The sequence below is a fragment of the Myxine glutinosa genome, chromosome 12 (genome assembly GCF_964187855.1).
Source record: "Myxine glutinosa chromosome 12, kmMyxGlut1.1, whole genome shotgun sequence".
Taxonomy (NCBI): Eukaryota; Metazoa; Chordata; class Myxini; order Myxiniformes; family Myxinidae; genus Myxine; species Myxine glutinosa.
Window position 1 is genome coordinate 44,327,072 of NC_136272.1, and position 13,412 is coordinate 44,340,483.

The following is a 13,412-nucleotide window of genomic DNA, read 5'->3' on the forward strand; positions in this document are numbered from 1 at the left end:
TAACTGCGCTGCCTGCCGGGTTTCGCCGTGAACTGAAGTGTGAACCAAGGTGAAACGTGGACCGGAGTGGAGTGTGACCCTGGAGCCGGACCTCAACGCTGAACCACCTGCCCGAACCTCAACGCCTACCATCGGCCTGGACCCTTCTCTTCCTTCCCACCACCACCACCTTTTCGTGTAAGTGTGTTTGTTCTGTCCTGGGCGTGTGATAACATAAGACTGTCTAAGGTTTGCCCTGTGTATCTGCTTCTTCTTCTTCCCTGTACATTCTTCCCTTGCGTTTCTTCTCTGGTTTTGGTATTGTACATAATTAATAAACCTGTGTTCTTCCTTCTTATTCTTTGGATTTCCTCTCATCTGATCATTTTAGTGATTTCTCCATTGAATATCTGTGGCACGATATAGGAACCGCTTAGAATCGGGATTAGACTGCCGCTAACGGCTCGAGCTTCAGATTGCTAAAACCGCTCGGCAATATTCCATCTTGTCCGTGGCTCGGGCAGGAGTATCGCCCTGCTTCCGACCGGAAGGAGTGCGATATCTTCTAAAGGACTGGGGGACGGCCAGCTTAAAGGACAAGGGGATTACCCCCCCCCCCCCACCCCCTTGATAAGGGGAGCGCCGACCCCCAGATCCACAATAGTATGTTAGGCCGTTTGTATTTTGGTATGTTAGACAGTTTTCGTGTTGGTATGATGGTCCGTTCGTATGTTGGTATGTTGGTCTGTTCATATGTTGATATGTTAGGCTGTTCATATGTTGGTTCATTGGTCATGATTTCGAGTAATTTCATCTTTAACTAGAACGGCACTCGGTAGAGCGCATACCTCTGCCAGGTTACGTTTTCTTGGCTCAACAGTTTACGTTTTCTATTCCACTGACGGCCTGGATCTGGATTCAGACCTGAAACCGAATATCTAATCGCTTGTTCTTGTCAGCAAACAAACTCATTCACCAAGTTTCATCGGAATCCGTCCATAACTTTTTGAGATATCCTGCTATGTATCGTTTTTGGTCCGATCTCGCAATGGTGAAGAATCACTTAAAATTCTAGTAGCCGGATCCGGATCTTCATCAAAATCTAATCATTTCGCCCTCGTCACATACACTACATCTCTGACAAATTTCGTCCGAATCCGTCCACAGATTTTTGAGATATTTTGTTCACAGACAAACAAACAAACGGACAGACAAACAGACAGGGGTGTAAAACATAACCTCCATCCACATTTGGTGGCGGAGGTAAATATATCAGAGATTGAAAGGGAATGTTCTGATGTCATGCGTAACGCCGGCTTACCTTTATGGTCTGGAGATGGTGACACTGACAGAGACAACACCAGAGGCTGCAGGTTTGCACGAACAGCTGGGTTAGGAGGATTGTGGGAGTGAAGAGGGTGGATAGAAGGAGGATGGATGAACTGAGGGAGGAGATTGATGTGTAAATGAGCTTGACGGGGAGATTGGTGAAATGTCGGCTGAGATGGGCTGGACATTTGGTGCGGATGGGGGGAAAGAAAAGGCAAAGAGAGCTGATAGGTTCACAGACACGTGGACAGATACGTGGACAGATACGATACAGACAGATACGTTTACAGACACGTAAACCGTGGTTGAGATGGGAGGATTGTGTGAGGAGGGATATCAGTAAGGTGGGGGAGGTTGGAGAGTGGAGAGAGTTGTCTGAGGAGAGAGAGGAGTGGAAGAGTATTGTGGTCAAGGTATGGCAGGAGCTTGGTGCTATCGGACCTCATCCCTTATAAAGAGAAGAGAAGATAACGAGTATCATCATCATTATAATCATCACACTAAAATACGCAATTTGGTGTCTGTCTGTTTGTTTGTCTGACTGTCTGACCGCGATACACAATCTCAACCAAAGTTGTCAGGAGGATTAACGGTCACACGATGGAAGTTTATAGCGACTGCATTCCCCTAACTCTTACCCCTCCCTAGGCCTAGGGGAGTTTACCATCCTGGGCAAAATACATGTTAAGGTGTATAACCATGTTAAAATAGTTAATCGTCGCATTTTTCCAAGGCTGCTTCTAATAACAAAAGTAATAACAACATTTGAGCTTGGCGAGCTCCAGAACAAAATGGGTATGGTAACTGAACACACCCCAGACGTTACTGAGGCCCAACCTAGATAGATCTACTGTAATCTATATAACAGAGAGGATAATAACATGACCATTTTTGCCGCTCCTGTACGGCGTGGGTGTACTAGTTAAATTACATTATATATCTTCTTTCATTCTCCTTAATTTCCTGCTGTCCGCTTGATATGCAGTTCGTGTACTCAGCGGGAGCGTTGTTGGGGTGTATTGCAGTCCATTTTTCGTTCGATTGATGTTCCTCCTTCCTTGTTTATTTTACCACATCAGGATGCGTTTCATACTTGACGTGTAAATTAATTTCGTATGGTTGACATAAATTACATTGAGATCTTAATAATGTTTTTATAGGAGGACAGTAGAGAGGAATGATTATGAGCACGACTTATTGTCATTCTTAAACTGGTAAACAGTACGGTACTTCCGGTTTAGTTGTCCGTTATGTGGTCTCTCAAGTGGAGCCTGGGTTTGAGGAAAACGTGTGGTCACGATCTTCTGCTACAACTCACGTGATCACACCGGTGTATCTGACTCTGAGTCTCGGACACTGCTGGGCACCTCGGGGACGTGCATGACACGGAACACCTCGGAATTCTACACACGGATACATTGCTTTTACATCTTGTACCGACTTTCCTCCCATCTATTAACATTTCTCTGACTGTCGTCCGGGTGCAGCCAGGTTTTGGTGTGAGAGTCGGGCGGTGTGGGGGAGTCGGAGAGGACGAGTGGGGTGGGGGGAGTCGGAGACTGATGTGATAACCTAAAGCTGGGATTAGTCAGCTGCTAAGACCTCGGTGATGCCGATGGTTGCGCTGCGTTCCCTGACACGGCCCTGCTCTTCTTGGCGACGCTACCCTGCCACACATCGGGCTCTGCTCTTGGCCACGGCAGCATACGGGCTGCACCGCCTGCTAAGAAACAAACGGCGAGCTGGAGGGGCCGGTGGAGGTAAGAGAGTGGTTAATGGTTGGTGTACCGCATCACCAGCATAACGAGCCAAAGCCCTGGTGGGCTCCAGATGCCATTTGAGGCACAGATTGTAACGCTCTTGATCCCATTGGACGGGTTTACGAGGGTTACACACACATTTCATATTTTTATACTCTTTGTCTGTCACACAATTTACACAGAAAGGCATCTTTCGGCTTCGTCGCTGTCATGTTTGCTTTAGTAATCGGATCTACTTGTGTTTGCGCAATTTTGTAATAAGATAACCGTGCACAAGTCCATCGGCAGAACTTGTACTTCCATGAAAGTTCAAACTGAACCTCAAATGTTCACATCGGGATGTTATGTTGCATACCCCAGTGTTTGGGTTTATCTGCAAACACCAATAACCCCGTGTTGCTGATAGTGATACAGTACCTCCATTTTGCTGGAGTCAGGGACACCAAGGTATCCACAATTGCATCGGGTCACGGCAAGAAGCCGTTGGTTGCGGTACACCTAGAAGCAAATTATTTAGGGAAGTTTTACCTCAACTCTGAGGGTTTGAAAAATAGGTGCTGCACAGGATATTGGGTAAGCGGCTAAAAGCAAAGGGTTTTCTGGGATTCTCCCAAAATTAGGAAATGAAATATATATTGTGATCGGTGCAATACATGCCAACTTAGGTTTTGTCAACTGAAGTTTATGGAGCAAGGTTTTGTAAAAGGCAGTGGGAATCATTTCTGGGGCAAAGGGAGCGCTTCCGGAAGGCCGGCCATATGTTAGGACGAAGGGGCAACAATGTTTGCAGTGGGAATTGAGGAATTAATTCAGGATTTTTTTTTCCGTTAAAGGAGGAAACTTAAAACTTTCCCTTCAGCTTTAAAGGAAGAAACTGATGATTTAATTGAATATGGCAAGGACAGGCAAGAAAATAGTATTTCAGGAAGGGATAAGTTAAACTTATTCTTTACCCATGTCAGGAGTTTAAATAACAAGATGGAAGAGCTTGAGGCCAAAGTAGATGGCGAGGAGTACGATTAAATTGCAGTAAGCGAGACATGGCTTAATGAGGAGAGTAACTAGAGGACAGGTAGTGGAAGGCTACAAGGTGTATCAGTGTAATAGGAAGGAGAAAATGGGAGGAGGTGAAGCAATCTGGGTAAAAGACAGCATTCCATCGAGAGAAAGGAATGACATTAACGAGGGAATTGATGTGGAGGAATCTGTATGGGTAGAGATTAGAGATTGTAAAAGCAGTAAGATACTCGTAAGATGTCTTTATATTGCTCCTATTGTGAAGAAGAAGGAGAGGAAGGAGGAATACATGAATAATCCAGAAGAGCATGTGGTAAAGCCCCAGTTACACCGGGCCTGCGACCAGGTTACGACCTAGCTGCGACCGAAAATTTTGTGAATCGCGGGCAAATCGTAGAAAGAGTGCGTGACTGGTCGCAGAGGTCGTGGTGATCGCCAGAGCAAAATCAGTCGCAGCAAAGTCGATGGTCATGTTCAAAACTTCTGACCTGCGATTCCAAATCGTAAGAGGTCGCAGACAGGTCTTACATGGTCGTACCACCAGTCGTGCATGATCGCGGGTCAAGTAGTCGCACGATTGGTCGTGCTGCTGGTCCTGCCACCTGACGATTGGTGGTGCCACCTGTCGTTCAACCTCACGATCGGTAGTGCGAGCGTTCGCAGGTCGCCACGATTGATTGTCCGAGCGGTCGCAAGTCGCCACGATTGACCGTACGATTGGTTGCTGATCGCCACCACTATTCGCACGATTACGTACGATTGATCTTGCGATCGATCTTCTCCAATCGTTGGTGATCGCACAATCATGCGTACCACCAATCGTACGATGACCCCTAAGACAAATTGCTGTTTGCGATCGCAAATGGAGAGCGTAGCAAACATTGACGATTGGTCGTACCTCGGCCAGATTGCCATCAATCGCACGATCCAGAAATCGTACGATCCAGTGTGACTGAGGCCTAAGGGAACAGTATCGATTAATTATGGGAGATTTTAACTTGCCAGCGATACAGGAACAGGGAAAGGGCAGAGCAGATGAGAATTTCCTAGTTCTAGTCAAGGATTGCTTTTTAACCCAGTTTGTAGATAGGCCCATGAGGGGGAGTGCAGTGTTAGACCTCCTTTTAAGTAACGATCCCAATATGGTGGAGGTAGGGAACCATTTAGGATCAAGTGACCATGACATGGTGTGTGCAAGGATTCTGTTAAGAGTTAGAGTTCAGGATATGGAGTAAGGCTATTAGATTTCAGGAAGGCAAACCTTGAGGGTATGAGGAGAGAGCTGGGTGAAGCTAACAAGAGGACAATCTCCATCGGAGAAATGGGAAACCTTCATGGAGCAAATGTGTAGAGTGCAGAATATGTACATTACAACTAGAAGCAGAAAGAGGTCAGGGTGGTTGGGTAGTGAGTGGGTCAGGGTGGTTGGGTAGTTGGGTAGGTTGGGAATCCTATTGAGGAGAGAGAGAAGGATTTGTTAGGTATACAGTAACAGGACTGGATCGGTAGAGGAGTAAGCAGAGGCAAGTTGAGAAAATAACTCGGCAAGCTAAAAGGGGGAATGAGAGGACATGGCTAAGAATATTAAGCAGAATAGCAAGGCCTTCTTTATATAAGGGGTGAAGAACATATTTGGACAAGTGTGGGCCCGTTGAGGAATATCATAGGGAGAGTAGATAGTGAGGAAAGCAAGATGGCAGGCTTATTAAACAGGTATTTTGATTCAACATTTACACAAGAACAGTCAGGAGAATTGGTAATAACATAGAGTATCTATCATGGAGGTGAGGAAGGGATTTTAGAGGAGATCCAGGTGGGAGAGGAGGAAGTAAAGGAACAGCTTGGAAAGCTAAGAGGAGATAAAGCTCTGGGGCCAGGTAATATATGCACCTGAGAGTATTGAGGGAGGTGGCTGAGCAGGTGAGCAAGATGTTAACGGATATCTTTAATAGCTCACTGGAGACAGGGCAGGTATTGGAGGATTGGAGAGTAACAAATGTACCCGTTATTTAATAAAGGATCTAGAGAAGAATTGCGGAACCATAGACCTGTTGGTTTAACTTCAGTTGTGGGGAACTTGTTGGAGACATGAGTTAGTGACAAGATGAGGAAGTATTTAAATAATTACAAACTAAAGGCAGTCAGCATGGTTTACCAAAGGTAGGTCTTGTCGAACAAATGTTTGAGTTCTATAAAGCAGTTACTGATTGGGTGGCTGAGGCGATGGCAGCGGACATGGTATATCTCGACTTCAAAAAGGCCTTTGGTAAGGTACCACATCGGAGGTTGTTATCCAAGGTGAGTGCTTGTGGAGTGGCCGGTCAGGTAACTACCTGGATTGGAAACTGGATTAGTGATCGGAAGCAAAGAGTGACCGTGAGTAGGAGGATCTTGTGCTGGTAGGATGTAATTACTGGGGTACCTCAGGGATCAGTAATAGGACCAACAACAACATGCATTTTAAGGCCATTTTCCCTGCTAGAGCGGGGGTTAGCCTTGTGGTCCCCATGACAATCTTCTCCATTTTGCCCTATTTTCTGCATCACTCCTTGTTAACCCCCTTGCCCGCATTTCTTCTTCCACCATCTTTAGCCAAGTCTTTCTCGGTCTTCCCCGTCCTCTACTTCCTTCTACATTAATTTCCATCACTCTTCTCAACCAGTCACTTTCATCCTTCCTCAACACATGACCAAACCATCTCAACCTGTTCCTCTTCACAGCATCAATCACAGGCAATATTCCCATCATCTTTCGCAATTCATCATTTGTCTTCCTATCTCTCAACGATACTCCGCACATCCATCGAACCATTCGCATTTCCACCCTTTCCAGCCTTCGTTGCTGCTCTACGTTCATTACCCATGTCTCGCTCCCATAAATCATAACACTTCTCACACATGCAGCATACACCTTTCCCTTCAGCTTCAGCGACACTCTCCTCCTCATCAGCACGCCACTCAGTTCCCGAAACTTCTTCCATGCACATTTCACTCGAGCAACCGTTGCCGAGTCTGATCCACCTTCTCCATTCAGCATGTCTCCGAGGTAGCAAAATGTTTTCACACCTTCCAGCTTCACGCCATCTCCAAGATCCAACTCAACATTTCCTCCATCTGCAGCTCCCTCTGTGCACACCTTACATTTGAATGTAGCTGCCACACTGGTAAATGACCCTCTCAGACCACTACATTTTTGATGAACCCACTCAGCGCACATTGTACATTGAATGGAGTTCACTCCGACACCCTTCCTGCACACAGCAGAAGGCCACTTCTCAGTTCTTTCCACCTCACCACATGCTTTACCACTTGCCATCACCTTCGTCTTTCCGATATTCACCTTCAGACCTTTTGTCTCCATACATTCCTTCCACTTGTTCATCTTTTCCTTCAGTCCATCCATACTTTCCGCAATCAACACCAGATCATCTGCATACAACAACTCCCATGGTAAACCCTCCTTTACGTTCTCAGCCAGCACCTCCATCACAGCTACAAATAGTAGTGGACTTAGTACCGACCCCTGATGCACTCCCACCTTCACCTCAAACTCACCACTGTTCCCGTCCTTCGTCCTTACAGCTGTGCGCGCTCTTTTGTACATTGCCATCACGACTCTGATCAACCATTCCTCCACTCCTAACTTCCTCAATGCCCATGTCAATACTTTGCGTGGAACCCTATCGAATGCTTTCTCCAGATCAACAAACCCAAAAAACAACTTCTTCCTTTGTTCCATGTACTTCTCCTGCAACTGCCTCACAATGAAAATCGCGTCTGTCGTTCCTCTTCCTGGCATAAATCCAAACTGCATTTCGTCGATCTTCACTTTCTTCCTTATCCTCCTCTCCAACACCCTTTCCAATACCTTCATTCCATGCTCCAATAACTTTATCGCTCAGTACGAGCCACACTCCAGAGGGTCACCTTTCCCCTTGTATAGAGGGATGAGGGTACTCGGTTCCCAATCCACTGGAATGCGGCCTTCTTTCACCACCAGATTACAGATCTTTGTCATTCTCTTCACACCCCAACTTCCTGCTGCCTTCAACATATCTCCCACAACTCCCGTCGGCCTCCCGCTTTTCCACTCTTCATTGCTTTTATCGCTTCCTCAACTTCCTTCTCAGTTATCTTCTCTGCCGGTCCTAAAACTGGGTTACTCTCTATGTTGCCATCCCATTCATTCTCTGTATTCAACAGCATTTCCATATATCTTTTCCATCTGCCTTTAATTCCATCTGGGTCGACAACGATTTGTCCCACTTCATCCTTCAAGCAACTCACCCCCATCACATCACACCTCTCTTTCGCTATGTGCTTTGCAATCCTGAATACTGCTTTCTGACCCTCTTCCGAATCCAAGCGTTCTCCGAACATTTTCCTTCATGCCTCCTGCGCCTTTGCTACCTCTTTCTTTGCAGCCTTCCTGGCTGCCTTATAACTTTCATGCTCTGCTGTTTCTGCTCCCGTACCCTTCGCCTTCTGCCACTCCTTGAACTTCTTCCTCTTCTCGTCAATCCTCTTTCCAACTTCATCATCCCACCACCATGTTTCCGAGTGCCTCGGTGGTCCTTTTGTCCATCCACATACCTCACCAACGGCTCCCAACAGACTAGCTTTCATTGACATCCAACCACTTTCAAGCTCAACCACATCATCCTCTACCCTACTCATCCTCTCTTTTAATGCCTCCCTTACTGTCACCTCTTTCAACCTCCACACCTTCATTCTCGGTTGGTACTTCACCCGCCGAGCTCTCCTCGCACCTTTCACCTTTATGTCGCAGACAACCAAGTGGTGCTGTGAAACAGCCTCCTCCCCCGGGATCACCTTTGTGTCCCGGAGGTGCCCCCTATCTCGCCTACGCACCATCAGGTAGTCAACGGTTGTCGTCGACCCACCTGACGTGTATGTAACAAGCTTATTATCCTCTTTCTGGAACTGAGTATTACAAATCAACAAATCAGCTCCATCAGCAAACTCCAAAATCCTTTCACCTTCTCCATTTCTCACACCATATCCGTAACCCCCATGAACTCCCTCAAAACCATCCATACTCCTTCCCACATGTCCATTCAGGTCTCCTCCCACCACAACAACTTCCTCATCTTTCACGTTTTCCATCAGCTTCTCCATCGCACACCAGAACTTGTCCTTCTCTTCATCGCTTCGACCAACCTGCGGAGCATATCCCGAGACGACGTTCACCAAGAGCTTTCCAATCATCATTTTCACCATCATCAACCTATCACTCACTCTAGTCACACTCACCACACTGTCTACAAACTCCTCAGAAAACAGGACACCAACACCATTCACGCCCTCCGGGCACCCTTGCCACACAAACTTGTATTTCTGTCCCTGCCTACCCTTCACCATTCTCACACCACTTCCCTTCCATCTCGTCTCCTGCACACAACATATGTCCACTCTTCTTCTGACCAATACTTCCACCACTTCTCCTGATCTCCCTGTCATTGTCCCTCCATTCCATGTCCCAAACCTCAGAAACCGATCTCCACTTCAGGCTGCACCCTGCCCATATGTAGTTGTAATTGTCATGGTTCTCTTTTTGAGGCAATGTTTTTATGGCCGGATGCCCTTCCTGACGCCAACCCTCTTAGTCGTCTCTTACGACACGCAGGGATACGGTGTACCTATTCTGACCAGGGTACACACTGGGAAGCGTTTAAAACATGGAAATTCTTATTAGGTAATAGGACCATTGATTATTATTCATAATTTACATAAACCATTTGGATAGTGGGGTGAAGAGTGATGATGATGATGACCACTCCTTTTTGCACCGTGACAATGCATAGGGCTGCCGCAGCAGTTTCCTAGGCTATTGGGCACAATCCTGGACGGGTCGCCACTCCGACGCAGGATACCCGAATGGCTCATTCATCCCTGCAAGCTGGTACTCAATTTGCCGACCTAGGAACGATGACTGGCTGAGTCAGCCCCCCTGGTGTTAATTCATCGATCGACCGGGATTCGAACTCAGGATCCTCGGATCCCAAGCCAGCACCCTAACCGCTAAGCCAACACTAGGCTTTGGATGAGGAGTAGGCTTTCCAAATTTGCAGATGACACAAAGATTGGAGGTCAGGTAGATAGCAGAGGGGGTCGTAATCAGATTCAGGAAAGTATTGATACTTGCATAGATTGGGCAAAAATATTGGCAGATCCAATTTAACCATTGGGATATCCCTGAGCGAGCCACCTTGCTCTGATCCACATTCTTCCCCTCATTTCCCCAATGAAATTGCATCATTTTGACAGATATATTTGGTCTGGTGTTGGAGTGATGCAGGTATGATGGGCCGAATGACCTCCTCCTGCATCTAGTTTCCTTGTTATTCCTTTTTAACAACGAGGGCAGGAAGGCATAGTTTCACCAAGATACTGGCACACAACGGACTGCCCCTTTTTATTCTGCAACGGACTGCTACCTCTCGATTCTGCAACGGACTGCTACCTCTTGACCCCAAAATTTAATCAGTTCATGGTTACATCATTATGCATACCTGTACCAAGTTTTAATTTAAATCCCTTCCACTGTTCACAAGTTATCACATTTTTACCTGACATGACATCTGACCTTTGGCCTTTGACTTTGGGACCCCAAAATCGAATCATTTAATCTTTATATCATTATACATGTACATATCTGTACAAAATGAATGAATTACATTGCTTTAGGCGTTCTCAAGTTATAGACCTATTTTTGACTTTGACCCCAAAGTCTAATCGGTTAATATTTATATCATTAAACATACCTGTACCAAGTTTGAATTGGATTACTTCAGCCATTCTCAAGTTGTAGATCTACAACAGACTTTGACCTTTGACCTTTGACCTCTTGGCAAAAATCTAATGAGTTAATCTTTACATCATAATACATAACTGTACCAAGTTTGAATTAGATCACTTCAGCTATTCTCAAGTTATAGACATATTACAGACTTTGACCTCTTGAGCCCAAAATCGAATCAGTTCATCTTTACATCATTCTACATAAGTGTACGAAATTTGGTAAGAATCCCATCACTGGTTCACAAGTTATCGCGGTAACAGTATTTTTACCTAACATGACCTTTGACCTTTGGCATTTGACCTCATGACTCCAAAATCGAATCGGTTCATCTTTGCCTCATTATAAATACATGCACCAAGTTTGAATAAGATCCCTTCAGCCATTCTGAAGTTATCGTGGTAACAAAAACCTATCACGGACGGACGTACAGCCGGACGGAAACCTGAAAACATAATGTCTACGGCGACTTTGTCGGCGGAGGCATAAACACTTCTGTTACCTGAATTAAAAAAAAAAATGCCTCCAAGTTCACAATCTCAAGAAGCACGACTTGGTATGTTTTGTGAGCAGAGAGTACTTCAACATCCGAACCCAATGGGAAAGCAAGTGGAACTGCACACGCAGCGAAGGAATGGAGTTGCACCAGATCCCCATCGCTGGATCGTCAATTTCTTATGCAGCTTCGACGTATTCTCCCCATCCTTTTCCCACGGTTCCTTTGCCGTGAGATGGGCCTGCTCGTGCTTCACTCCCTGGCGCTTGTATCCCGGTAAACCTCTTCACCTTCCGTTCGGGCTTTGAGGCTTTGTGTCATTTTAACATGTGGTGTTTATAAAGTTATACGAGTATTTACTGGAAGCCACACTTTGGTCTGAATTTCGAATTTTGTTTCGACCTTGTGGATTTTTGGGATTAAACGTGAACTTCGTGCTTCCCCTTTTGTAATGACTGGGTACATTGGCAGCCAGAGGGCTAAATGGTATGCTTGTCAATGTGTCTGCAACGCCCTGTGGAGACCAACTTTAAAATAGCACGGTGAATGGCCTACTTTGTTATTGTGCCATCAAACAGCATCGAGCACAGTTCGACAAAGTTGTCTCGTGTTACCATAACATGTTTGCATTTTAAACCTAAGTTGATTTTCTGTCTTCAATGTGGGTTATGCAAAAGTTATCTGCGGTTGTTCCTGAGTGTGTGTTTGCCCATATCAACCATGGTTTGAAGCTCAACGACCATGGTTTGAAGACAACATAAAACAAGTACAGATACATTCAAAGTACACCGCCCCTATGCCAAATAATTTAATATCCTACAGCGCGGCATTGCCGGGGCGTCTCCGGCGCCCGGCAATACCGCAGTGCAGCTCATAGAGGCTGCATTGGGAGGGAGAGGTGTACACTAATTGATTGATTAATTGTATTATTAAAATCAATAAAAGATTATCACAAAATATTTTCTTAATCAATTGGCTAATAGGATAACTAAACCACTAGTGCGTCATCCGAAGATGTATCTTTTAGAAATTTAACTAAAGTCATTAATAAAAAATTAAATAATTAATTGATTAATCAAGAAATAATTAATCGATTAAATGATTAATCAATAAATCAAAAATATCCTTGATAGCCACATCACTTGGTCACTCATGTACAAATATTAGCTTCCGAGCTCTAAAGGTGCCTGAGATATTGGCCAAATGAGAAAGAAAATAAATAAATGATTAATAATGAAAATAAATAAATAATAATCATTAAAAAAATTAAATTATTAATCAATTCGGTCACAGAACACATAAACCACCACCATTTCATCAGAATCTGTAACTTAAATTTTTTTTTTTTTTAGTCATTAATCGAATAATTAAATCATTAATCGATTCATTGATTAATTGATTAATTAATAAGTCTAAAATAGCCTTTGCAGCCAAATCACCTGGTCATTGGCATGTCCAAATATTAGCTTCCGAGCTCAAAAGGTGCCTGAGATATTGGCCAAATGAGAAAGAAAATAAATAAATGATTAATAATGAAAATAAATAAATAATAATCATTAAAAAATTAAATTATTAATCAATTCTGTCAAAGAACACATAAACCACCACCATTTCATCAGAATCTGTAACTTAAAAAAAAAAAAAAAAAAGCCTTAATGTTCGCTCTTTCACGAGCCTCGATCTTGTATACAAAAAACAAACAAAAAAATCGAATAATTAAATAATTAATCGATTAATTGATTAATTAATAAATCAAAAATAGCCATTGCAGCCAAATCACCTGGTCATTGGCATGTCCAAATATAAGCTTCCTAACTCAAAAGGTGCCTGAGTTAATGGTCAGAAGAGAAAGGAAATTTGATTAATTAAATAAGTACTTAATTGAATGAATGAATGAATGATCGTTTTAAGGCCATTTTCCCCGCTAGAGAGGGGGTTAGCCTTGCGGGCCCATGACAATCATGGTTCCCTGTTTGAGGCAATGATTAAATAACTCATCAATTAATTGATTA

The 13,412-nt window shown here is 44.4% G+C and overlaps 2 protein-coding genes across 4 annotated transcripts in view; one reads left to right on the plus strand and one right to left on the minus strand.

The window, feature by feature from the left end:
* TRABD (TraB domain containing) overlaps nt 1-2,125 on the minus strand; it is a 41,820-nt gene extending 39,695 nt beyond the window's left edge. The window contains exon 1 of the mRNA XM_078766780.1: nt 1,301-2,125. The gene's annotated coding sequence lies outside the window, so the exon portion shown is untranslated. The remainder of the gene's footprint in view (nt 1-1,300) is intronic.
* Nucleotides 2,126-2,474: 349 nt separating this feature from the next.
* Nucleotides 2,475-13,412, plus strand: part of ABCD1 (ATP binding cassette subfamily D member 1) — a 70,924-nt gene continuing 59,986 nt past the window's right edge. For all 3 annotated transcript variants that reach the window (XM_068104550.2, XM_068104552.2, XM_068104551.2), the window contains exons 1-2: nt 2,475-3,068; nt 11,478-11,676. In XM_068104550.2, coding sequence (XP_067960651.2) covers nt 2,918-3,068; nt 11,478-11,676 — 350 coding nt within the window. In that variant the 5' untranslated portion in view covers nt 2,475-2,917. The remainder of the gene's footprint in view (nt 3,069-11,477; nt 11,677-13,412) is intronic.